This window comes from Cervus canadensis, chromosome 32, assembly GCF_019320065.1.
Source record: "Cervus canadensis isolate Bull #8, Minnesota chromosome 32, ASM1932006v1, whole genome shotgun sequence".
Classification (NCBI taxonomy): Eukaryota; Metazoa; Chordata; class Mammalia; order Artiodactyla; family Cervidae; genus Cervus; species Cervus canadensis.
The window spans coordinates 4,177,094-4,203,545 of record NC_057417.1 but is presented as its reverse complement, the minus strand read 5'-3'; the positions used below and the strand labels follow the sequence as shown (position 1 = coordinate 4,203,545).

The 26,452-nt window shown below is 49.5% G+C and overlaps 1 protein-coding gene across 1 annotated transcript in view; it reads right to left on the bottom strand.

The window, feature by feature from the left end:
* Positions 1 to 26,452, bottom strand: part of LOC122433469 — a 161,402-nt gene that overhangs the window by 103,050 nt on the left and 31,900 nt on the right. The window contains exons 16-27 of the mRNA XM_043456461.1: positions 25,931 to 26,125; positions 18,183 to 18,338; positions 17,426 to 17,610; positions 16,318 to 16,500; positions 15,172 to 15,263; positions 13,091 to 13,254; positions 10,305 to 10,464; positions 9,981 to 10,060; positions 4,789 to 4,975; positions 3,759 to 3,914; positions 3,008 to 3,141; positions 1,656 to 1,814 (exon numbers count right to left, since the gene is read on the bottom strand). Coding sequence (XP_043312396.1) covers positions 1,656 to 1,814; positions 3,008 to 3,141; positions 3,759 to 3,914; positions 4,789 to 4,975; positions 9,981 to 10,060; positions 10,305 to 10,464; positions 13,091 to 13,254; positions 15,172 to 15,263; positions 16,318 to 16,500; positions 17,426 to 17,610; positions 18,183 to 18,338; positions 25,931 to 26,125 — 1,851 coding nt within the window. The remainder of the gene's footprint in view (positions 1 to 1,655; positions 1,815 to 3,007; positions 3,142 to 3,758; positions 3,915 to 4,788; positions 4,976 to 9,980; positions 10,061 to 10,304; positions 10,465 to 13,090; positions 13,255 to 15,171; positions 15,264 to 16,317; positions 16,501 to 17,425; positions 17,611 to 18,182; positions 18,339 to 25,930; positions 26,126 to 26,452) is intronic.

Sequence of the window (26,452 nt, the reverse complement as noted above, 5' to 3'; positions counted from 1 at the left end):
CAGAAAGAAGTGTTGGTGAGGATGTGGAGGAACTGGAACCCTTGTACACAGATGGTAGGGTGTCAGGGAATGTTTGATGGGAGGATTCCTACGTGCTGTCTCTCATGAGTCCTCTGTCCCTCTTCAAGCAGAACACCACGCTGCTCCCAGGGACTGAGGTCATTGTGTGAGGCAGGCTTGGGTCTCCTTTCGTAAACATTCTCTTTAGGACAAAACTGCTTAGTCTTGTACCCCTTTCTTGAGATATGGATTGTCTCCTGACCTTGTGACTAACATTACCCCTTGTTCCCTTGGTAACGGTTGCTGTATGTTTGGTTTTCTGATCTCTATCATTCCTGAAAGAAGTTTCTTGTACCACAGCCTATATATACTCATAGGAAAATCATTAAAGCACCTTTGCTCCATCAGAGCTTAGGTCCCCGGGTCTTTTTTTATCTCTCTCTCTCTCTTTCTCTCTTTTACTTTCTTATCGTCGACTCCGTACCACAGGGTTCCGGTCCATTAAAGGACCCCAACAGTAGGGTGGTAAAATGGTGCAACTACTAGGCAAATCAGCATGATGGCTTCTTAAATTATTAAAAAAATTAAAAATATAAAAATTATTGCATCACCCAGCAATTCTACTTCAGGGTATATACCCCCAAAGACTGGAAAGCAGGGACTCAAACAGGTATTGGAAGCCAAGTGTCCACTGATGAATGAACGGATCAGCAAAATGAGGTCCATCCATACAATGGAATTTCATTCAGACTTGTAAACCTTGAAGACATTATGCTTAGTGAAATAGGCCAGTCTCGAAAAGGCAGATACTATAGGATCCCACTTACATGAGGTACCTAGAGTCATGAAATTCAGAGATAGGAAATAGAATGGTGGTTGCCAGGGGCTGGGGGAGGGAGGAATGGAGAGTTACTGTTTAATGGGTCCAGAGTTTCAGTTCTACAAGATGAAAAGGATGGACTATGGTAACGGCCATGCAGCAACATGAATGAGCTTAACACTGCTGAACTGTACACGAAAAATGGTGAAAATGGTCAATTTCATGTTGTGTGTGTGTTAGTCACTCAGTCGTTTACAACTCTTTGTAACCCCATGGACTGTAGCCCACCAGGCTCCTCTGTCCATGGAATTCTCCAGGCAAGAATACTGGAGTGGGTTGCCATTTTCTTCTCCAGGGCATCTTCCTGACCCAGGAATCAAACCAGGGTCTCCTGCACTGCAGGCAGATTCTTTACCATCTGGGCCACCAGAGAAGCCTTGATGTGATGTATATTTGACCACAATTAAACATTTAAAACAAACAATTGAAAAGGAAACTCAGAAAGATAACACGTGCTTTGTAAGAGCATGTTCAGAGGCTAGGCTTCCAAGTTACTCCTGATTTACCAAAAAGAGTGTACCTTCCAGGAAACCCTGCAAGTGAACCGTTTCCAAAATGCATTTCTACAGCTGGAAATCTGCATTTCCCAAGCCCCCTTGCAAACTGCCCCATGGCACACCAGCAAATGTTTAACTTCCCCAGAGACATGGGGGCCGGAGATGCCAAAGGGAAGGTCTCTGGGCCTGAGTTTTAGCTCCTGCGTCCTTGTAACTGAGAACCTGCTGCCACGTGCATGCTGAGCTCCAGGGACCGGCCCTGCGGGGGCGGGACTCACCTCCAGGAAGTGATTGCTCAGGGCTGGGCCCGAGTCATTCTGGAAGGTCTGGAGGATGCGGAGGCGCCTCCTGTTGCGGATGTCATCCCAGTGCTTCCCATAGCTCGCCTCCAGCTCCCAGTGCAGGTGGCCCGAGACCTCCTCATGCCGCAGCTGGACCTGGGGACACACCCCACCGGGGAGACCGCCGAGGAAACCTTCTGAACCAGTCCTCAGTCTCCTCGCTGCCACCCATCCTGAGATGCAAGGCTTACTTATTTGGGGAGAGAATTCTGTAATAGGTGTGGATTTTTTTTTTTTTGCACTGATTTTGATTTTGTAAAATTTTGCATTCGAATGTGATTCACTTTCATGACTATATTTCTGGCACCCTCTATCCCGAGGTGAGAAACTAGAAGGCCCCAACCCGGGCCTTATCCATGCCCTGATAAGGAGTAGAAAGAGCCAGCCCGCCATGGGAAGATGACTCCTGATTTTCATGAGACCAAGACCTCCCCCTGCCCCACTCTCCCATAGCAGCCTCTGGTTCCCTGGACTGAATATACAAGGATCAGGGTTCCCCACTTGGGGGCTCCTGGCATCCTTCTGCTTCCTCTTGCCTCTGAACCACAGGTTGAGGCAACACAGCCTCATCCATTCATTCAATTATTAAACATATTTTCCCCCAGGTACCAGATAAGTGCCTCACTGGGCACTAGATAGCCGGGAAGGAAGGAGCCAGAAGCCCCACCTTTGTGGAAGCAGTAGTTCAGAGGAAGACACAAACTGGAAACAAAGTAAATTAACCAAGAAACAGTCTTCTCCCTTTTGCTCACCCCTCATCACTCTGGTGAATTGCCAGTTTCTTAAGCCCTCCACTTGCCCTTCAGCCCCAGGATCTTTGCACTTACTGTTCCCTCTGGCTGTAGCACACTTCCATGGGAACAGAACTACCTCATTTTTTTACTTTTCACCTTAAAATACATTTCCACCAAAGAAGTCTTCCCTGCTGCCCCGTCCAAATTAGACTCCCCTGTGTTTGATCAGTCTCTGCCCTGTTTATCATCCATGGCAGTTACAATTCACTTGACTTGGTCCATGTCTCTTGCTCTCTGCCCCCCACCCAGCAATGGGATGACGGAGACCAGGGGCCACCCTGAGCACGGCTCTGCCCCAGGGTTGGGCATAGAGCGGGTGTTCAATCAACACCAGCTGAACAGAGGGGAGACGAGACTCAAGGTCCAATCCGTGATCCATCTCCATACATGACCTTGAGCAACTGACCTCTCTGAGGATGGGTTCAGCATGCTCACCCACCATTTCCCTGACCCTGGGGGCTCTCTCCAGCCCCCGCACCCGGCCCAGGCACCCACCTTGTGACTGAACGCTGGGATCTGCGTGCAGTGGAGCTTGTGGTTCAGCTCCAGCTTGTAGGCGGCCTCCGAGCTGCCCTCTGCCCATAGCTTCTGGCTGGTGCTGCACTCCTGGGCCAGCTGCTTTGCCTGACCTGTGCAGGCGACCCAGAGACCCCTGCCCTTCCTCTGCCAGGCAGCCCTCCATCCTCATTCTGAGCAGAGGAGCGTCTGGCACAGCCCCGCTTCAGCCAGCCCTCTGGATCTGCCTCAACTAACATCGCTTATTGGACTCTGCCAACTGCGAGGTTTTAAGAGACAGATTTATGCCCAACCCCAACACACACAGGGCTTCCCAGGTGGCTCAGACAGTAAAGAATCTGCCTGCAATGTGGGAGACCTGGGCTCAGTCCCTGGGTCGGGAAGATCCCCTGGAGAAGGGCATGGCAACCCACTCCAACATTCTTGCCTGGAGAATCTCCATGGAAAGAGGAGCCTGGCAGGCTATGGTTTATGGGGTCACAAAGAGTCGGACATGACTGAGCAACTAAGCACAGTGCACCCACACACATAGACAGAGTTTTTCTTGTTTTAACGGGCAGGGACTCAGCTCCATTCAAAGCCAATAGAATGACTCTTTAGCTAAGGAGCCACGCGGCGAGGCCAAAACACCCAAGGTGACATTGGCACTTTAGCCTTCAGAGCCACCGCCCCAGGAAAGGGCGCAAGTCCAGCCACTCCCTAGCTTGCCCCCGTCAGCACACAGGCATACCCCGGAGGCCGTACTTGATCCTCAGGTAGCTGGTCCAGAGGTGGCCCCGCCGCTGCAGCTGGCCCAGGGCACGCAGCCCCACGAGCTCCGGAACGAAGAGCTCAACATCCAGGGACACCACCTGCAGCCCGTCCTTCACCTCCTTCTCCAGCAGTGCTGTGGGGAGCACGGGCGGGGAGACGGCAGGTCCAGTGTGGTCATGGCCTGTGCCCCAGGGACTGACCCCCCACCCCAGGGTGCCAGGGGAGGAAAGGATGGGGGAGAAGCCCAGGGGGTCCCGGTAGAACCAACGCCTAAGTCTCTACCAAGGACCATGGACATCAGGGTCGTTGACAGCATTTTCACTGTCCAGCTGGCAACCCCAAAAGTCACTTTTGTGGGTCCAGACCAAAAGGTTTTAAGACAAAACAGAATCAAACAGAAGAGAAATGACAGTGTGTCGATGGTCGTCAGGTAAATTTCACCTTCTGAAACTTGTTTCTGCTACACATTCAGCTCAATCACAGGTATAGCCATGCTGGTTAAGACTATCACAAATGCACAGGCCAGCTGGTCATCAGGGCCAGCCACTCACATCACTACCTCGGAATTTCCCAGAACACCCCACGAGGAGCACCACCGGGAGGGCTCCACGCCAGCTCCAGCACCAGGGCGGACGCCTGGTCAGGTGGGTGGGTATCCAGGCCAAGTTGCATATTCAAAATCCAAACAGCACCCCGTGCAATTTGGGTCAAAAATGCAAAATGTGTTTTTTACACATCCCGTAACACGTAATGTGGGTCGGAACCCAGACAGTCCAAAAGGTGCTGGTTTATGGCTCATGGGGCCGGTTGTGCGTATTGGAAGGGCATCTGGGGGACTGAGGCAGAGGCTATGAGCAGATATAAGGTCTGGGTTTTCCATAAGTGGAATGTGGATATTGGGAGTTGGGGTGATGGGGACTACAAGTGGGCTACTCAGCCCTCCCCTCCTCTCCTGAAGCCTGGTCGCTAAGGAAAGGTGGCAGGAAGGCCCACCTCCCTCCTCCTACCTGACACGTGGGCCTCATCACCCAGCAGGTTGCTCAGTGACACGGAGAAGGCAAGCCGGCTGCCCGCCTGCCGGCTGAGGTTTCCGGCGAGGACCACAGGGCTGCCCGATGTCACCAGTCTCGCCTCCAGCTGGGCCTCAAACCGCTGGGCCTCGCCGCCCACTGCTGGCCACAGGTTGCTCCGGCCCTGGAAAGGTCCCAGCATCACTTGGGGGGACGGGCTCGGCTAACAGGCCCCACCCTGACCACAAGAACCAGGACTGGACAGAGGGCAGGAGATGGATCCAGATTAATGGGCTTCTAGGCTGATCCTTCTCAAACTTCTTAAAAAACTGCTCACAATAGGTAAGTGAAAATGAAAGTGTCAGTTACGCAGGCATGTCCTACTCTTTGCGACCCCATAGACTGTAGCCCGCCGGGCTCCTCTGTCCATGGAATTCTCCAGGCAAGAATACTGGAGTGGGTTGTCATTCCCTTCTCCAGGGGATCTTCCTGACCCAGAAATCAAACCCAGGTCTCCCGCATTACAGGCAGATTCTTTACCTTCTGGGCCACCAGGGAATGGGTAATCCCTATTCAAATTCAGACAAAGTATGAATGACTCTTCCTCACTGCCCCTCTTTCAATCTGTCAGGGACTCTTGGCCAGCTCTCCCTGCAGAATATTCTGGAATCTAACCACTTTGGCCACCTCCACCACTGTCCCGGCTTGCGCCTGATCATCATGCCTGTGTGGTTGTGACAACCTTCTCCCCCCTCTCCTGGCTCCTGCCCTAGTGACCAGGGCGAGCACTTCCATGCATAGGAGATGATGGTACCCCTATCTTCTTCAGGGTAAGAGCCAAAGTCCTTGCAAAGGTCAACAAGGTCCGGTGGTTAAGAATCCACCTCCCAACGCAGGGGACGTGGGTTCGATCCTGGTCGAGGAACTAAGATCCCACATGTTGCAGGGACACTAAGTACATGAGCCACAACTCAAGAGCCCACACTCTGCAACTAAGACCCGATGCAGCCGCATAAACAAACACATAAATAAATATTCTAAAAACAACAACAATGAGCCAGACTTTCTCTGGAAGTCAGCCACGCAGCCCTGGCCAGAAAGCAAACAGCACAAGGGAGGAACCCCAGCAGGTAAGACAAATAGATGACCCCAAACATACTCTACGTCTCCACGATTGAGCTTTGTCCAGAGAACCCATGGCAGCTGCAGCTGTCATCTTCGATGGCTGTGCCAACTGTAGACCCATCCTACAGACCTCTCTGCTGGCTGCCAGCTGATCTGATTACCCAAAAGATGAAACAACGGCCTCACTGTTCCCAGACTGTCCACTGCTTTAGGTTGTTGTTCAGTCACCCAGTCGTGTCCAGGTCTTTGTGGCCCCATGGACTGCAGCATGCCAGGCTTCCCTGTCCATCACCAACTCCCAGAGCTTGCTAAAACTCATGTCCATCGAGTTGGTGATGCCATCCAACCATCTCATCCTCTGTTGCCCCCTTCTCCGCCTGCCCTCAATCTTTCCCAGCATCAGGGTCTTTCTCTCTTGTAAATCCTGTTTTGCCTTTGTTCCTTGACAACAGTCATAAATCTGTCTTCTGCTTACTCTTTGGCAAAGCCTTACATGATCTGTCATCTCACTTTTCTGTCCCATCTCCTGTGCTGGTCCAACCACACGGGGCCTCAGGCAGTGCTTCTGACATCCTGCACGCATTCCTGCCCCAGGACCTTTGCACATGCTGGGCCCTTTACCTGCAATATCCTTCCCCCAGTGACCCACATGGCTCTCTTCTGCACATTCTTTACATCTTTGCTAAAGGTTATCTCCTCAGTCAGGCTTACCCTGTCAGCCTGTTTAAAACTGAAGCCAAGGGGCTCCCCTGGCAGTCCAGCAGCTAAGACCCTGCACTCCCAATGCTGGGGGCCCAGGTTCTCTTCCTGGTCAGGGAACTAGATCCTACATGTCACAACTAAGAGTCAATGCAGCCAAATGAATAAATAAAAAACTGGTGCCAACTTGCAGGCCCTTCTTCTCACATAATCCAGACCCCTGTATCTAGCTCATCGATTCCCTTTTCTTAACAGCGCTTACATCCACTTATCACCATGGTTTGCTTATGTATTTTATGATCTCTCCCATGAGAATGTAAGTTCCAAAAGGAGAGAATTCTGTATGTGTATCTCTTCCATGGAGCTGTCTTCCTGGCAAATAGTAGGTACTTAATAAACAGCTACTGAATAAATGAATAAAGACAATGGAAAATATAGGTTTCATTCCCCTCCCTAGTCACCCAGTCTCTCTCAAAGGCAACCACCATCCCTGCATCTGTGCATCTTCCAGAGACAGCGTGGGCCTACAGACATAAGTCTGTCTGTGTGTACACACACGTGTGTACATACATGTGTATACATGTGTACTTAATCACACATGCACGCTGCCTCTTGCTCTGCACAAAAATAGACACCAGCTCTCCACTCCGCTCTGCTTCTCTCACTTCATGGTGTGTCTGGCTGATGCTTCTCTCTCGTCTGTATCAGAAGCTGCTCGGCAGTCAGCTGTAGCTTTCGCAAAGTGCAGCCCGTGAATAGCGTGATTATAGAATTTCTCATCCAAACCGGGACACTTACCAGTTAGAGACCACTAATCAGGGACTTCCCTGGTGGTCCAGTGGCTAAGATTCCATGCTCCCAGTGCAGGGGGTCCTGGGTCGGGGAACTAGGTTCCCATATGCTGCAACTAAAGATCTTGCAAGCCGCAGGAAACATCAGAGATCCTGTGTGCACCAGCTAAGGCTCAGCACAGCCAAATAGATAAATATATTTTTGAAAAAAGAGAGGGAGGACCAGTAATCACAGCTGAGCTGGATCAATAGTAACCCGGGACTTAGGAATGTCTATCATTGCACACGCAGGGGAGAGGGCATTGAAATCTAACACTCTCCACGCCATCCTTAAAGCCCATAAACTCTCAGAGTTGAGCCCAGCATTTCTGCTTTGTATTCCTGAGTTCATCTGCCTTAGCCTCCTCATTTCCTGTGGGCTTACCAAGAGGACTGAAAGAGAGACCCAGGGTCAAAGTCATATGTGTCCCCTGCCCATCCTAGAAAAGGCTTTGGAAAGTTCTGAAGCTCCAGCTGTTACCACTATCGTGATGAGTCTGAGGCAGCTAGAACTGGGAATTTCTCTAAAGGCCAATGCTTCCAGGCTGCAGACAGCCCTCTGGAGAGCAGCAGGCAGGCCTGCAGGGAGGGGCAGGCAATTAGCACTCGTGCGCTTAGCAAAGTGGGATTGATTCGCGGGCTCCTGGGAGCTCTGCAATAACGCGTAGTCTCAGCCAGCAGGCAGCTGGGCTTCTAAGAGGAAGATGCTCTCCCCTGACACTTGGTCTTCGCACCCGGACAGGAAGCAGATTTGGGAGCTGAGAGTGTGTTCATGCAGCAAAAATTCCAACCCTGGCTCTAATTTTCAACTCAGACCTCTCTGAGAATCCACTGGAGACGGATACAGGACAACCAGACTCATGGCCAAAGGGGCCCAGAGGTCCCGCTTGGCAGGAGCGAGTCTCCAGCTGCTCTTTTTATCCTTTTTGGAGTCACAGACCTGCTTGAACATCGGCTGGAAGGTCTAAACCCTCTCCCCAGAAGGAGGACAGACACAAACTTCTGCACAATTGCGGAGGCTTCAGAGGATCCACTGAGTCCCATCTAGGTCCTCCAGGTTGAAAACCTTAAAAAGTACCTATAGGACTTCCTTGGTGGCTCAGCGGTAAAGAATTCACCCACTAATGCAAGGGACACAGGTTTGATTTCTGGTCTGGGAAGAACCCACATGTGGTGAAGCGATGCAGTAGCACGTCACAACTACCGAGCCTGTGCTCTAGGGCCCAGGAGTCACAAGAGAAGCCCCCACACTGCAAATAGAGAGTAGTCCCTGCTCCCCGCAACTAGAGAAAAGATCACACAGTTACAAAGGGCCAGCACAGTCAAAAATAAATAAACAGATGTTTTTAAAAAACTGAAAGGTTTTTCAAATCTATAATTTTATGAGCTGAACTGTGCTTCCCTCCAAAGCTAACCCCCAGGACATGTGAGGGTGACCATATTTGTAAACAGGATCTTTGCAGACAAAGGCAGGATGAGGTCATTTGTGCGGACCTTAATCCAGCCTGACTGGGAAACTTACAAAAAGAGAGATGTGGCCACAGATACCTACAGAGGGCAGACAATGCGGAGACAAGGGGGAAGACAGCCACTTACAAGCCAAGGAATCCCCGAGGCTACTAGAAACCAGGAGAGAGGCATGGGTTAGAGCCTTAGCAGGGACCAACTCTGCCAGCACCTTGATTTTGAACTTCCAGCCTCCAGAACTGTGAGAGAATTTCCATTGTTCATGGCCCCGAAAATTCAGGGTACTTTGATAGAGCAGCCCTGGAAAACTCACACAGATTTCTCGGTGTGTGCCTTGACATTTCTTCTGGAAATCGGGGGAGTAGCACTCTTTGACTTACTATTTTATATCTTTGTCTACTCTGGATGTTTTAAAGCATGCTCCTGTGTTACTGTTATTATCAATTTTTTACATCGATGGTGGTAAGATCTGAACCCATTTTTTTTCTTTTTCATATTAGATGGTACTAGTAGGTGGATGGAGAAGAACAGCTAAAGCACCAAAGGAAGGACTTCCTTGGTGGTCCAGTGGTTAAGAATCTGCCTACCAACACAGGGGATTGGGGCTCGATCCCTGGTCAGGAAACTAGATTCCACATTCCTCGGGGCAACTGAACCCACACACCGCAAATGAAAGGTCCTGCATGCCACAGTGAAGATCCCATGTGACGCAACTAAGGCCCAATAAATAAATAAATATTTTTTTAAAAATCCACCTTCCAATGCAGGGGACATGGGTTCGATCCCTGGTCAGGGAACTAAGATCCCACATGCCACGGGGCAACTAAGCCTACACCCCACAACTAGAGTCCCTGCATCGTAACAGAAGATCCCCCTGTATGATGCAGCAAAGATCTCTAGTGCCACAACTAAGACTCAAGGCAGCAAGCAAATTAAGTAAGTAAATAATTAAAAAAAAAAAAAAACCACCACCAAAGGAGGTGGTGATGAGTAAGCAGGGATTGGGACCGGAAGTGTCCTGGGAGGTGGCAGGTGTCGACACCAGGGGTTTGAGGACGGGGTACAAACCTTGATGTAGTAGACGTCCCTTTCATCCAGGATCAACTCCAGGTGACCCATGCGGGCCCTCTGGACAGTCTCGATCTTTCCTGGGAGACAAAAATGAGACTTTAGAGACCGGGGTTCAACATTCTGGATCCACCTCCAGGGTCGGCTGGGGGATGTCCTCCTGGCTTCCTATTCTCTGAGCCCCGGGGTCCTCGTCCATTAAATGGGGCTCTATGTAGTGCCGACCTCAGAAGGTGGCTGAGGAGTCCACAGTGAGCTGGCTGTATCTGGCCCATGGATCCGGCCCGTGGCTGGGGGCAGGGTGATGGGGGACCACTGTCTTACCATCCAGCTCAATTCTCTTCTTGGGATGGAGAAGCTTGAGACGGAACTTCCCCTGAGGCCAGCTGTAGCTGACGTCCACCCCGACGTCCCTGGGCACTTTGGATCCGGGCGTGCCCATGAAGATGTGAGCTGAGGCTTCCTGAGGGAGCCAGCAGTCCTTCTGGAAACAGCAGAGTCCTCAAGACTGAGAACCCATCCAGGTCCCACCCCCCCACCTGAAGAAAACCTGAGTTCTGGGCTTCCCCCATCGCTCAGTGGTAAAGAATCTGCCTGTCAGTGCAGGAGACACAGGTTCCATCCCTGGTCCAGGAAGATCCCACAAGCTGCGGAGCAACAAAGCCTGTGAGCCACAACTACTGAGCCTGTGCTCTGGGGCCCGGGAACTGCAACTCCTGAGGCCACATGCTGCAACTCCTGGAGCCCAAACACTCTACAGCCCATCTACTCTAGATCCGAAACAAGAGAAGCCACTGCGGTGAGAAGCCCAAGCTCTGCAACTGGAGAATAGCTCCCACTCGCCGCAACTAGAGAAAAGCAATGAAGACCCCAAAATAAATAAATGTATGTTTCCAAAAGAAACACCAAAATCTGAGTTCTTATGGTCATTCTTGTCCTCGAAAGACAAGAACCCTAAAAGCAGGAGTCTGGGGCTGTACGTCCTGGAGGAGAGTCCTACAGGACAGCTCAGGACCACAAGAACGGGCTCTCAGTTTGGCAAACAACTAGAGGAGCAGCTGCAACACACACCTGCCTGGACCCCCCGGGGCCCCCCACCAGCTCAGCCTGCTCATCTCCCAGCTTCTGTGTGCTTTGCTTTTTTTTTTTTTTTTTAATAAATACAACTTTTTATTTTGTATTGGGGTGTAACTGATTAACAATGTTTTGAAAGTATCAGGTGGAGAATGAGGGGACTCAGCCATACATATACACGAATCCATTCTCCCCCAAACTCCCCTCCAGGCTGCCACAGAACATTGAGCAGAGTTCCCTGTACTGTACGGTAAGTAGATCCTTGCTGGGTGTCCATTTTAAATATAGCTGTTTGTCCATGTCCATCCCTAACTGCATCCCTATCCTTCCCGCTGGCAGCCATAAGCTTGTTCTCAGCCTGTGAGTCTGTTTCTGTTTTGTAAGTAAGTTCATTTGTGTAACTTCTTTTTGGATTTCATATAAGGGATGTCATTTGATGTTTCTCCTTCTCTGACTTACTTCACTGTGTGATAATCTCTAGGACTCCCAGCTTGCTGCAAAGGGCATTACTTCATTCTTTTTAAATGGCTGAGTAATAGTCCATTATATATATGTACCACACATCTTTATCCATTCCTCTGTTGATGGACATTTAGGTTGCTTCCAAGTCTTGGCTATCATAAACAGTGATGCAATGAACATCGGGGTCTGTGTACTTTGCTCCTAATGCCAGGCACCTGTGACCTCCAGAACATTCCCTCCAGCGAAGGAGGGGAAAACATCTCAATCCTTAGCCCCCAGGGGTCCAAACTCTGCAACCAAAGTCCTGCTCCGGGGCTGAGCAGGGCTCAGGCTGACGCTGCCACCTCACCTGCCACCCACCCCCGCTCAGCTTCTTTCCTGTCCCCACCCTCTTTTCTCCACCCTCTTACTGGGTCCTCCTGGAGTCTTTTCTTCATCCATCACTTTTACCCAAATCCTCATCTCTGGTCTGCTTCTGGGAAAATGCAGCTTAAGGTGTGAGCTCTCCTTAATAACCTGCACCATCGTACGTTCACTCAGAACCAACTAGCGTTCACTGCTGTGTGCGAGGCACCGTTGCAGGCACAGGGAGTGCAGCCAAGTGATATACACAAAGTCCCGCCCTCCTGGCACCAACACTCGCAGGACCTCCAGACACAGAAGTGAGACGGCAGCTGGTGGCCCTGAGTGCTCTGCTGACAAACTCGGAGTCAAGGGTCATTGTTCTGGACTGGGTAGTCAGGGAGGGAAGTTGTTGCTGAGGAAGGGGTGCGTCTGATGAGACCAGAAGGCAAGTGGATGTCTAGGAAAGAGTGTTCCAGGCAGAGGAAATCGCCAGTGCAAAGGCCCTGGGGCAGCAATGTGCTTGGCATTTAATTAAAAGGAGGTCAGTGTGTCTGGAGAGTGGTGATCCTGGTCAAAAAGTGGGGAGATGGGGAGGAGAGACTGGCATGGCTGGATCATTGAAAGCCTGTTGGTCAGGGTGCTCGGCTCCTACTCAGAGGGAAAGAAGTCCTGAGCAGAGGACGGACACAATCCTTTAGGGATTTTGGAAGGTCTGTCTGGTTGCTGGTGGAAAACACATGGAAAGGAGACAGGAGTGGGAACTGGGAGGTCAGACAGGAGGCTGTTGAGTGTCTGTCTGTGCCAGGTGCTGGGGACCCAGGCATGAGACAGGCACCGGATCTGTTCCCAGGAACTGAGTGACTAGGGGAAGACAGATCTTAATTAACCGGCTTCAGTAATGAACACAAATGGGACCAAAAGAGAAGAAACACCGTCCCCTTAGAGCACGTAACAAACAAATATGGCCACTTCAGGGTAATCAGGGCAGGCTTCACTGAGGAGGTGACCTCTTGAATGGAGCTCTGAAGGTTGATTCAGAGTTAACAAGCTAACAAGATGTGCAAGGGTCCTGAGGTAGGAGGGGAACTACAGCAGGACAGGCCCAGTCCAACAGGTCCAGGGAGGAGGCCCCCTGTCTTTACGAGTGATGCTCAAGGCTGACCCCTGAGTAGAAGACCTAGGGAGCCCCTGAATCCGATTGAGAAAGAAGAAGGTTCCCTAGGGCCTACCTGGGGGTGGAGGGTGTAGGCAGCCTCCAGCAGATACTGTTGGAGCCCCCGGTCCTGCTTCTTCAGGGTCACAGCTGCTAACACAGGCACCCAGAGCAGGTAGGGCTGGTCGGGCGCCGGCCAGCGCATCTCAGTGCAGAGCTGCCAGCCCCAGGTGTGGGATGCTGTGAGGAGGGGAGCAGGCGGCACCCGTCAGGAGAGAGCTGAGGGCTCCGGGCAGGGCCACGGACGCTCCCATCAGCAAAGAAAGAGCATCTCCACATTCTTCAGGGAAACAGTATTATTTAGTCATTAATCATAGCAGGTGGTGCTGTGTAGACTTGGGTTTCTCAGCTTTGGCACTCTCAACACATGGCCTGGATAATTCCTTGTTGTGGGGGACTGCCCTGGGCTCGACCCACTAGACGCCTTCAGCACCTCCCACACCAGTATGACAACCAGCGATGTCTCCAGACATTGCCACCTGTCCCCTGGCTTGGGGGGAGGGTCAAAATCACCCCTGGTTCAGGACCCCAGTGTAGACCATCAGAATATCCGGCAGCATGATTTGGGCACAGGCTCTGGAGCAAGAAAGCCTGGATCCGCATTCCCGTTCTGCCAATGCCCAGCTGTGTGACTTTGGGCAAGTTACCTAACATCTCAGTGCTTTGGTGTTTCTCATCTGTCCACTGGGACTGAAAATAGATCCAGGCCCATGGTGTAGCTGGGAGGATTTACAGCTCAGTGAGTGTTCGGGACACTGTTTAGCCTAAAGGAGTAACTTAAGTAGGCCCCTCCCCCACCCTACCCCCCAAATGATTGCAAGATCTGTGACTGTTTGATCTACCTCATGCTCTTCCTTCTCAATTTTGTTGCCTTTCACCTGATGTTATCATCAAAGAGTTGTCTTATTCTATTACAATATGCAGTTCAGGACTTCCCTGGTAGTCCAGTGGTTAAGAATCCACCTGCCAATGCAGTGGACACAGGTTTGATCCCTGGCTTGAAAAGATCCCACGTGCCATGGGGCAACTAAGCCCGAATGCCACAACTGCTGACCCCATGTGCTGCAACTACTGAGCCTCTGTTTTGGGGCCCTCACTCTGCAACAAGAGAAGCCACCAGAGTGAGAAGCCCATGCACCACAAGAAACAGCAGTCCCCACTCACCGCAGCTGAAGAAAGCCTGCGTGCAGCTGCAAAGACCCAGCGCAGCCAGAAATACATACATATATACATATGTAAAAAAGGAAATGCAAAAAAACCTACTAAAAAATGCCCTTCTTTACAAACTTCAAAAGTTACAGGATATCTCGGTATTTTACCAAACCAGGCGTTGGCAAACGTTTTCAGTAAATGGCCAGATGGTAAATACTTGAGGTTTTGCTGGTCACACATCCATGACCGCAGTTTGCTGTTACTCAGCTCTGCTGTTGTTGAAGAAAAGCCACAGACAACGGGAGTGGCTCTGCACCAATAAAACTTCATTTCTGGGCACTGAAATATGAATTTCACAAATTTCTCACATGTTCTGAAATAGTCTTCTTTTGATTATTTTTTCAGCATTTGGAAATGTAAAAGTCTATTCTTAGTTCAAAGGCTGTTATAATAAGCCATCCTCCTACTGTTGGATATTTGAGTTGCTGCCTTTTTTTTTTGCTCTGTAAATAATGATGAAACAAACATCTTGTGCATTCGGCACTTTTAAAGAGATTTTGGCTTATTTTCATAAGGTATAGGGAAGGCTTCCCACGTGGTGCTAGTAAGGAACCCACCTGCCAATGCAGGAGATACAAGAGACATGGGTTCAACCCCTGGGTTGGGAAGATCCCCTGGAAGAGGTAATGGCAACCCACTCCAGTATTCCTGCCTGGAAAATTCCATGCACAGAGGAGCCTGGCAGGATACAGTCCGTGGGGCCAAAAAGAGTTGGACAAGACTGAGTGACCGAACACACAGTGTCTAGACACAGCATCACTGAGTTAAGAGGCATAAGTACTTCAGGGCGGAAGAGTAGCTCTGGAGTTTGGAGCTGTTATCTTACCCCTCAGCCCCAAGATGCCCATCTTGGGACAATGACACGGAGGGCCTGCTGGCACCCACCTTCCTTGCTGGTACAGGACTGGGCCTCGGAAGGGCTGGGAACGTGACTGAGGCTCCTCACGCCATCCCCAGTGACGAGATACAGCTGAGAGCTGGGTGGGAAGGGAGGGAAGTGTGGTGAGTCATTGACATTCACCCATAAAACCACCAGGGCAAGGCGCTGGGGCAGGTCCCACCAGGAACAGGACAGGCCTTTGGGGCACCTGGCACGCTGGTGGGGGAGTCAGTCCATGAACACAGAGGGTGACAAGCGCTATGAAAAACCTAAAATATGGGATGGCATGGGCATAGCATCCACTTGGGGACACAGCAAGGCGTTGGTTAGTTGGGGGGTTTGGAGGGGACATTCTGCAAAGGTAATATATGGTCAGAGAATCAAAGGATGAGAAGCAGCCGGCATCCCAGAGGGAATGGCAGGTGCAAAGGCCCTGGGGTGAGAATAAAGGGGGCTCTTTAGGAACCACCAACAAAAGGGTGGTGAGGGGGTCAGAATGGAATGGAGGGAGTGAGGGGTGAAGTAGTGGCAGGAGATGGGTGAGGGAGTGAGCAGGGCCTCCATCGGGCAGGGCAAGCATGTTAGCTGGGTTATCCTGGAAGCAAGCAAGGGATTTTAAATAGGGGAGGGGGAGCATGATAGGATTTAATTGACAAGTAAAAGGAGACCCCACTGGATGCTGCCCAGAGAGGGTCAGGTGGGCAACAGTGCCTCCAGCAAGGGAAGGGAGGAGGTGGAGGTGGGGGCAGTCGGGCTTCTCCTATTGCCTCTGAATCCACTGTTCTCTAAGTATCACCTCTCCAGGAGGCTGGGGACAAGCAGACCCCAGGAGGGACCCCCGGAAAGATCTGAGCACTGTGGGAGTCCCCCATCTCGGTCTCCTTCAGCCCCTATCACAGACACTCCCACCCTACCCTGACATACACACACACACACACATGATACGCCCCGCTCACTGCCATGGGCACACTGTCTCACAAACACGCCCACAGACATGCAATCACATATGCAGACTCACAGGCACATCCACAGGCACACACACTCAGACACAGACATGCACACCCTCACAGACACACACACCCACACCAGCGCCCACCCTGGATCACACACAGACACATTCACAGGTTCCCTCCCGGGCTGTGGGAACCCACCTGAAGCGGAGCAGCTCCACAACCTCCTCCGGTGTGTTTAGATGCACCCTGAGGTCTTGGCCCTTCCTCGCCCGGATCCCACCATCCAGGCTGGCGGTGCCGCGGACACCAGTCACCCACCTCAGCCCGGCCTGCCCCAGGGCACCCACTGTGCCCATCTGCGCTGAGATCTGGAGCAGGGCGCTAAGGAAGAAGCACACGGCTGCAGCCTATGGCCCCAGGCAACGGCCAAACCAGTGCCAACCCACGCACCACCCACGATCCCCCTGCCAGCTTCACTCCATGGTCCTGAGTCAGAGTGGCCCCTCCACCACGGCCAACACTGACCACACACTCCATGTGGGCCAAGCACTCTATACCTAGGCATCAAACCCTCACCATCATTAGCCCCATTTAACAGACAGACAAACCGAGGCTCACAGAGGTGACACCACCTGCATGGGTTCCACAGCTGGGACATGGAACAGCCAGTCTGGAGTCCTGGTTGTCAGAGCCCAAGCCCAAGGTCTCTATGCCCAACAAAAGGCAGCACAGGACACCCACATTCCCCATGTTGGGCCCAGAAACCAAACGCAGGTCAGCTTAGTGACTGGGAGAGTCGCCCAGCAGGCTTGGGACGGGTGATCATTGTTGTGCTCAAAATCCTTGATACCGTGTGGCCCTGGGTCAGCTGTGCACTCACTTGAGTCTCAATTTCCTTAACCCTTAATGGGAATGAGAAAAGCGTCCACCTTGTGTGTGGCCATGTGGGCTCCTGTACCTTAAATGCTCCTCCCTCTCCTTCTCCTCCCACCCCCTCCCCCAAGAGGCAGAGCGGGCAGAGGGAAGAATGGGGCTGTGACTCGAGCTGTGAATCCCAGCTGCTGTGCTACCTTGGGCACGGGGGCTGTACCTTGCTGAGCCTCAGTCTTCCCATCTGTAAAGTGGGCACATCTGCCCAAGATCTCCTTAGTTTCTTGGCACGAAAAACACTCCATCTACAGTAGCTGGTATGAAGGTATTCAGCAGAGCAGGGCTCCCCCTCACCCCAGCCCATACTGATGTCCCAGCTCTCTGCAGGGGGGGGCCCTGATCCACCTATCTCCCCCAGATCAGAGGAGCCAGTTACCTGGGCTTGACATAACCATTCACAGAGAAATCTGAGTGCCTCTGGAAGTCGGCTGTCCCTCGGACCCGGATGCTGATGGCCGCCGAGACATTGAGGGTCAAGCGGGCTGGGAGGCCAGACATGGTGGGAAAGGTGAGCTCCTCCATCGCTAGGTTCAGCCTCCGGTTCACCTGCACCTCCTGGCCCTGCAGTCAGAGGACCGTAAGAGTGCATGTGACCCCCTTACTCACCCTTCACAACCCTCAGACGGAACCTTATCACTGCCCCCAGTTTCCAGACAAGAAAACAGAGCCCCCAAACAGATAACATAACCCAGCCAAGCCCATGTAGCTAGAAACCGGCAGAACTGGGGTTTGAACCAAGACAGGTTACTGTAGGTCATAGCCAGAGGTCAGGCATCCAGGCCCATCCAGGGTGTGGGCCCTGCTGGCACACCTGGTTCAGAGCACTTAGTGCCAGGCACACTCCACTTTGTGGCATTGTTACTGCACTGAGTCATTTGATTCAACAGCTCTTTGAAGTAGATATTATTATTACTATTCTAGCATGCCCATTTCACAGATGCAGAAACTGAGGCTATGGTAAATTCAACAATACGCCCAAGGCGGTAAGCAGTGCAGCCAATTTTTGACCTTGGGCAGTCTGGTTCGAAATTTCACGCTCTTGAGTCTGAAGGTACTTTAGTACTCCACCAAAGCATCAAAGGAAACATCATCAGCTCAGAGGGCAGGGAAGGGTCAAGCCCAGCCTGAGGTACCTTCAGGAGCTTGATGGCAAGCTCAGCCAGGTTCAGGGACTGGTGCGTCACGTGGCTCCCCATCGCCCCACAGTTCACAAAGCTCAGCTCATGCCCGAACACCTTCATGCTCAGCTGACACTTCAGCGCCTGCCTCTCCCTGCGCCTCCGGGCCACCTGTGACCAGGAACAGGTCTGGCTTAGCCGGGCAAGGCACCTGGACCTCGGGAGGGGGAAGGGGCAGCTGGAGAGAAAGGTCAAGGGCTTGTGGGGTTCAGAACAGGGCTTGCAAAACTCATGGTCCAGAGGCAGAACCTACGGATATATTTTCTTAGACCTGCACAGTCTACCCAACACCCAATGCCATGTGTGTGTGTGTTTTAGTAAATAATAGAGGCTTTTAAAAATCCAGGCTGAATGTGACCCAGCAATAGAGCCAGACAAAAACTGCAATTCAAAAAGACAGATGCACCACAGTGTTCATTGCAGCGCTATTCACAATAGCCAAGACATGGAAGCACCCTACTTTATCCATCAGCAGAGTAATGGATAAAGACGGGGTACATATATACAATGGAATACTACTCAGCCACTAAAGAATGAAATAATGCCCTTTGCAGCAACATGGATGAACCTAGAGAGTTTTATACTGAGTGAAGTAGGTCAGACAGAGACATATGAAAATATCATATGATATCACTTACATGTGGAATCCAGAAAAATGATACTAAAGTGAACTTATTTCCAAAGCAGAAAGAGTCACAGATATAGAAAACAAACTTATGGCTACCAGGGGGGAAAGCGGGGGGGGGGGGGTGGATAAACTGGGAGATTAAGATTAACACATACACACTGCTACATATAAAATAGACAATTAATAAGTACCTACTCTATATAGCACAGGAAACTCTACTCAATACTGTTAATAACCTATATGTGAAAAGAATCTAGATATACATATATAGGGGCTTCCCTGGTGTCTCAGCTGGTAAAGAATCCACCGGCAGTGTGGGAGACCTGGGTCCGATCCCTGGGTTGGGAAGATCCCCTGGAGGAGGGCATGGAAACCCACTCCAGTATTCGTGCCTGGAAAATCCCCATGGACAGAGGAGCCTGGAAGGTTACAGTCCATGGGGTCACACAGAGAGTCCTACACGACCGAGCGACTAAGAACAGCACATGCATGTACGGGAAACTGAGTCACTCTGCTGTAAGCCTGAAACCAACGCTATGTTGTAAATCAACTCTGAAAGTGAAAGTCGCTCAGCCATGTCCGACTCTTTGCGACCCCATGAACCATACAGTCCATGGAATTCTCCAGGCCAGAATACTGGAGTGTGTAGCCTTTCCCTTCTCCAGGGGATCTTCCCAAGCCAGGGATCGAACCCAGGTCTCCCACATGGCAGGCAGATTCTTTACCAGCTAAGCCACAACTATACTCCAATAAAAATTTTTAGAAAAAGTTGCAAAGCTAGTACAGAGAGCTCCCATGTACCTCACCCTGTTTCCTCCACTCTTAGCATCTTACATGACCAAGACGCCCAGTGAAAACGAGGAAACCAACATGAGCATGTTATTAACTAAACCGCAGACTTTATTCGGATTTCACCAGTTTTTCCATTCCATCCTCTTTCTGTTCCAGGAGTCAGTCCAATACCACATGGAGTTTAGTATCATGTCTCTTCATCTCCTCTGGGCTGTGACAGTTTCTGGGTCTTTATTTTTCATGCAGTAAGTGTTCTTAAAAAATTTATTTCTACTATTTAAAACCTGGGAGATTTTATATAAAATCCAGATACCCAGCTTCTCAAAAAAAAGAGAAATATTGGCCTGTCTCCCACTGCCTCACAGTCTCCCCCTCCCCAAAAGGGCAACAGGCATTCAGAACTGAGCGCTGGCTGCCAATGAGCCGAGGCCTGAGCTGCAAGCCTGTCTACACAGTCCCCGCCACGCCCTGCTGTCTCTCCAACGCTCAGGCCAAGGACTACTGTCACTCATCACTGCACTTGTGCAAAATATATCCTGCAAAGTGAATATATATCAAAAGCGAGAAAACAGGACTTCCCTGGTGGCACAGTGGTCAGGAATCCGCCTGCCAAGGCAGGGAGCACAAGTTCAATCACTGGTCCAGGAACATTTCACATGCCATGGAGCAACTAAGCCAATGCGTCCCAACTACCGAGCCCATGTGCTGCAACTACTGAAGCCCGCGCACCTAGAACCTGGGCTCTGTAACAAGAGAAGCCACTGCAGTGAGAAGGCCAAGCACCACAATGAAGAGTAGCCCCCACTCACCACAACTAGAGAAAGCCCACATGGTAACAAAGACCCAGAGCAGCCAAAAGTTAATTGATTTTTAAAAAAATTTTTAAAAACAAACCTAAAAAAAAAAAGCCTTAAAAAAAGTGAGAAAATAATAGACCAACTGTGTTATGCTAAGAAATTGTGGGACTGTGATTCTAAGAAAAAACATTTATATCCAGCCCACAACCCTCATTCAAGTTGCTTACTGGCCCCAGATTTAGTCCAGGAGGCTTTAAACAGCAGGGACCACGCTCTGATCATCTCTGTGTCCCTGGGCTGTGTTGAGGTCACAGCTGATGGTTAGTAAATAAGTGAACATGTAAGGAAATGCTTCAGCCACTACCTTGATCACCCCCGGATATACATGGAAATGACATTTATGAGAACAAAAAGGTACTAACAACCTCAGTATCCATTGGTGGGTAAAAGGTTATGTAAAGTAAGGTCCCCACCCACAGAAAGTGTATTAAAATGTTTGCATACAGTAAGTTTTCAGTAAGAAAAATACTCAAGTACTAGTATCAAGTAGGAGACCAGAGGAAGCTCACACATACACACACCCCTGCCCAGCAAGTCCACTCCTAGGTACGCGTGGAACAGATGCATGCACATACATTCACCAAAGAGACATGTACAAGAATGCACTACCTATAATAAGCCAGAAACTGGCTTTAAAAATGGATAAGGAAATTGTCAACAGCAAATGGATAGCCCAACAAAAGTAACTGGATAAAGAAATTGTGGTATGTTCACACCATGGAATGCTATAAGCAAGGACAATAAATGAGCTGTAAGTACACACAGCAACACAGATTGATCTCACAAACACACTTTAAGCAAAAGAAGTCAGACACAAAAAAGAGGATGTAGACAGCATTATTCACAATCGTCCTAAGATGGGAACAACCCGAAAGACCATCAGTGGGTAAAGGCACATGCAAAATGTGGTTCGTCCATACAATGAATATTATCCAGCCTTAGGAAGGAATGAAGCACAAAATCAGACACATGGGTCAATGGAACACGTTAGAGAGCCCAGAAATAAATTCACACACCTAAGATCAATCTATGACAAAGGACACAAGAATGTACATTGGAGAAAAGACAGTCTCTTCAGCAAGTGGCGCTGGGAAAGCTGTATAGCTACTTGTAAATCAATGAAGTTAGTACACACTCACATCATACACAAGAATAAACTCAAAATGGCTTGAGTTTAAAGGCTTAAACATAAGACATGACACCATAAAACGAGAATATAGGCAAAACATTCTCTGATATAAATCGTAGCAATGTTTTCTTAGGTCAGTCTCCCAAGGCAAAAGAAATAAAAGGGAAAATAAACAGGACCTAACAAAACTTAGAAGATTTTGCACAGCAAAAGAAACCATAAACAAAAAAAGATAGCCTACGAACTGAGGGAAAATATTTGCAGATGATGCAACCGACAAAAGATTAATTTCCAAAATACATAAAGAGTTCACACAGCTCAGTATCAAAACAACCTAGTCATAAAACAGGCAGAAGACCTAGAGAGACGTTTCTCCAAAGAAGACATACAGATGGCCAACAGGCACATGAAAAGATGCTCAATATCACTAATTATTAGAGAAATGCAAATCAAAACCACTTCACACCATGCACCTTCATGTTTATAGCAGCAACAGCCAAGATATGGAAGCAATCTAAGTGTCTATTGAGAGATAAATGGATAAAGAAGATGTGGGACACCCACACACAATGGAATACTACTCAGCCATAAAAAAGAATGAAATAATGTCATCTGCAGCAACGTGGATGGACCTAGAGATTATCATACTACGTAAAGTCAGACAACGACAAACATCGCATGATATTACTTATAGGTAGAGTCTAAAAAATTATATAAATGAACTTATTTACAAAACAGAAAGAGACCCACAGACATAGAGAGCAAACTTATCGTTACCAAAGGGCAAAGGGGGTGGGGAGTGATAAATTAGGAGTTTGGGATTAACATATACACAGTACTATATATAAAATAGATAAACAACAAGGACTTACTGTACAAAAGTGAAAGTAATAGTCACTCAGTAGTGTCTGACTCTTTGCGACCTCATAGACTATATAGCCCACCAGGCTCCTCTGTCCATGGAATTCTCCAGGCAAGAATACTGGAGTGGGCTGCCATTTCCTTCTCCAGGGGATCGTCCTGAAACAGGGACAAACCCAGGTCTCCTGCACTGCTAGCAGATTCTTTACCAGCTGAGCCACGAGGGAAGCTCCTAAATTTTGTAATTTTTGGTTGCACCATGAAGCATGTGGAACCCTAAGTTTCCTAACCAGGGATTGAACCCTCATCCCCTGCGGTGGAAACACGGAGTCTTAACCATTGTACCACTGCAGGGAAGTTCATGAAGTTCATTCAGGGAAGTTTCTGTATAGCACAGAGAAATATACTCAATATCTTGTCCTAATCTAGAATGGAAAAGAATCTGAAAAAGTGCATATGTATACACACACACACACACATATATAACTGAATCACTTTGCTGTATACCAGAAACTATCGCATTATAAATCAGCTATACTTCAATTAAGAAAGGAATTATTTGTGCAACAGAAAAAAAGGATGAAGTACTGCTGTGACACAAATAGACCTCAAAAACAGGCTCAGTGAAAGAAACCAGACACAAACGACCACATATTGTATGATTCTGTTTATAAGAAATGTCCAGAACAGATAAATCCATCGGGACAGAAAGCACACTCATGGTTGGCAGGGCTGGGAAATGAGGGTACGGCGTGTGACCGCTAACGGAGGTGGGGTCTCCTTGGGGTGGTGAAAATGTTTTGGAACTAGACAGACGTGGTGGCTGCAAAACGCTGTGAATGTATCACGTGTCACTGAATTGTATACTTTTAAACGGCTAACTTTATGTTATGTGAATGTCACCTCATTTTTTTCTTTCCACAAGAGAACATGTAAATGATTCCATGTACATAAAGTTCACAAAGGAACTGGATGTGACTTCTACTGTCAACCAGATTGAAGTAACAGGGACTGGATTTACCTCCCTGTGTGGAGCAACTCGAAACTCAGATGAAACAGATTAAACAAAAGTTCCCAAGGCATTAGACGCCATCAGGTAATACGAGATGATGAACCCAGGAGACAGGAAATAGCAAGGTGAGCCTCAGCTCAACCGCCTGGAGGGGGTTCAGGCTGAGGGGCTGGGAGGGGAACACAGTGGGGCAGGGCAGACTCCTGGAGTGAAGGATCTGGGAGCCTGGAGAGACCAAGGTGAGCGGACATTGCGGGGCAGAGTACAAGAGGGGAAAGAGTGGCACAGAGAACTCTGGAAGCCTCCAGAGGGTTCCAAGAATCTCTGTAAGACTGCATTAGGCAAGGATTTCTTAGATGTTAACACCCGAACACTACATGTAAAAGAAATGGATAAACCTGACTTTATCCAAATCAAGGATGCCTGCTCTTTAAAAGGCACTGTTGGGACTTCGTCTGGGGTCCAGTGGTTAAGAATCTGCCTTCCAATGCAGGGGACTTGGGTTTGATCCCTGCTCGGGAAACTAAGATACCACATGCTGTAGGGTGACGAGGCACACACACCACAACCAAGAGAAGCCCACCGCTGCAACTACCGAGCCCACGCGCTCTATAGAGCCTGGGTGCCACAACCAGAGAAGCCTGCACACCACAAGCAAGACCCAGCATGGCCAGAAAAGGACACCGTTAAGAGAGTGGAAAGACCATGCCACACACTGGGAGGAAATATTTGCAAGTCACACAGCTAATAAAAGCCTTGTGTTCTAAATAGATCAATTGAAGCTTGCTCTTAAGAAACCAACTCAATTTTTTTTTTTTAAAGACAAAATATTTGAACATACACTTCACCAAAGATGCAGGGGTGACAAATAAGCACATGAAAAGATGCTCAACGTTAGCAGCATTAGGGAATAAAGCCATGAGATACTACCACACACCATCAGAATGGCAGAAACTAAAAAGTCTAATCCTACCAAGTGTTGGCGAGGATGTGGAGGAATTAGACCTCTCATACACTGCTCGTGGGGATGCAAAATAGTACAACCACTTTGCAAAGCAATTTAGCTAGCTCTTAAAAAATGAAACATATGATCCAGCCATCCCATCCCTCGATATTTACCCCGAAACATGAAAACATACGTTTATATGAAGATTTGAAATGGCAACCCACTCTAGTATCTTGCCTGGAAAATCCCATGGATAGAGGAGCCAGGCAGGCTACAGTCCATGGGGTCGCAAGAGTTGGACATGACTAAACACAAACTAAACTTAGTGACTAAACCACCACCACATACATAAATGTGCATAGCATCCCTACTTGTAATAGCCCCAGAACCGGAAATAATGCAAATGTTCATCAACAGGTGAATACTTAAACAGACTGTGGTCCATCCCGACAATGGAACACTACTTGACCATAGGAAGAAATAAACTATTCGTATACCCTGCACAATGGATGAATCTCAAAATAATTACACTGAAGAGAGGAAGTCAGGCCAGAAAGGAGCACATGCTTTAAAAACAAAAGTATATGCTGCATGATTCCATTTATGCAACATTCCAGAAAGTGCTAACTTATCTATTTTGACAGAAAGAGCATATCATAATAGGGGGACGGGGTGGAGCAGGAAGAAGGGATTAAGGAGCACTAAGAAACCTTTGGGGGTGAGGGATATGTTGATTTAGCTGATGATGGTTTCATGGTGTATTGCTATTGTTTTCCAGTCGCTAAGTCATGTAACTCTTTGCGACCCCGTGGACTGTAGGACCCCCGTGCCTGCCAGGATTCTCTGTCTGTGGGGTTTCCCAGGCAAGAATACTAGAGTGGGTCACCATTCCTTCCTCCGGGGCGTCTTCCCGATCCAGGGATGGAACTCTAGTCTCCTGCATTGGCAGGCGGATTCTTCACTGCTAAGCCATCAGCAAAGCCCCTTCACAGTGTTTACATATGCCGAAACTTGTCAAATGGTATGTGTCAAAACTTTAAACACAGACCATTTATTGTAGGACAATCACACCTCAACAAAGCTGATTTTTAAAGAGTTACTCAGTGCTATTAGGAGTCAGAACAGTGGTTGCTTGACTCTGGTTATGGGCAGGTAAACCAGAACAGGGAGGCAGAAGGGTGCCTCTGGGGAGCTTATGAGGGTCTGGGTGCTGGTTACAAGGATGTTCCACTGATGGAAACACACTTCCAAGGTGGGCACTTTTCTATGTATGTGATATAGCAAGTGGCTTTTCAAAAGAAGACAGGCTAACAGCTCCCTGCTGAGATCTGGACCAGCAATGTGCTTCTTTAAGGGGGCTAGGGGGTGGGAGGGCAGGGTCAGAGGGCATAGACAGCTGGGTTCCCCAGTCCCAAAGCCCAAGCTGGCACCTGACAGGGGGGAGGGTGAAAAGAGGTGGGCTCAGGTGCTTCCCTTACCTTCTGCTGCAAGTCTCTCATCTTTCTGGACCTTTCTCCTGGACAAGCGGGGTCAGCCAGCTGCGGTGCGGGCCCTGGCTCTGTCTCTGGGGGCTTCTCTGCCCGGGCTTGTCTCTCCCCCTCCTGCCCCCAGAATGACTTCGGGCCAAACAGCCTGTGGGCCATTTCCTCGGCATTTTCCAGTCGGAGTCCCAGCTGGGAAGGAAAGTCAGGGGCTCAGGGCACAGTAACTTGTTCACAATAGTAACCAAGAGCTGTGGGGTTGGGAGCTTGAACAGAGGGCCCCAGGCTCCCTAGGGTCCATCCAGGCCCAAGCGTCAAGAGATACAATCTCAGCTCCACATCTGCTTGGCAAATGCCACACAGCAAGAATTCCAACCAATTCTTTGAGGCCTGGTTCAAATGTCACCACCTCTGGGAAGCCTTCCCTGAATTCCCATATCACCGGCTCCATACATTCCCCCTCCCCACCCCCAGCCAAATTTATTACCCCTTCCTCTGAGTGTCAAGCACATTACTCCA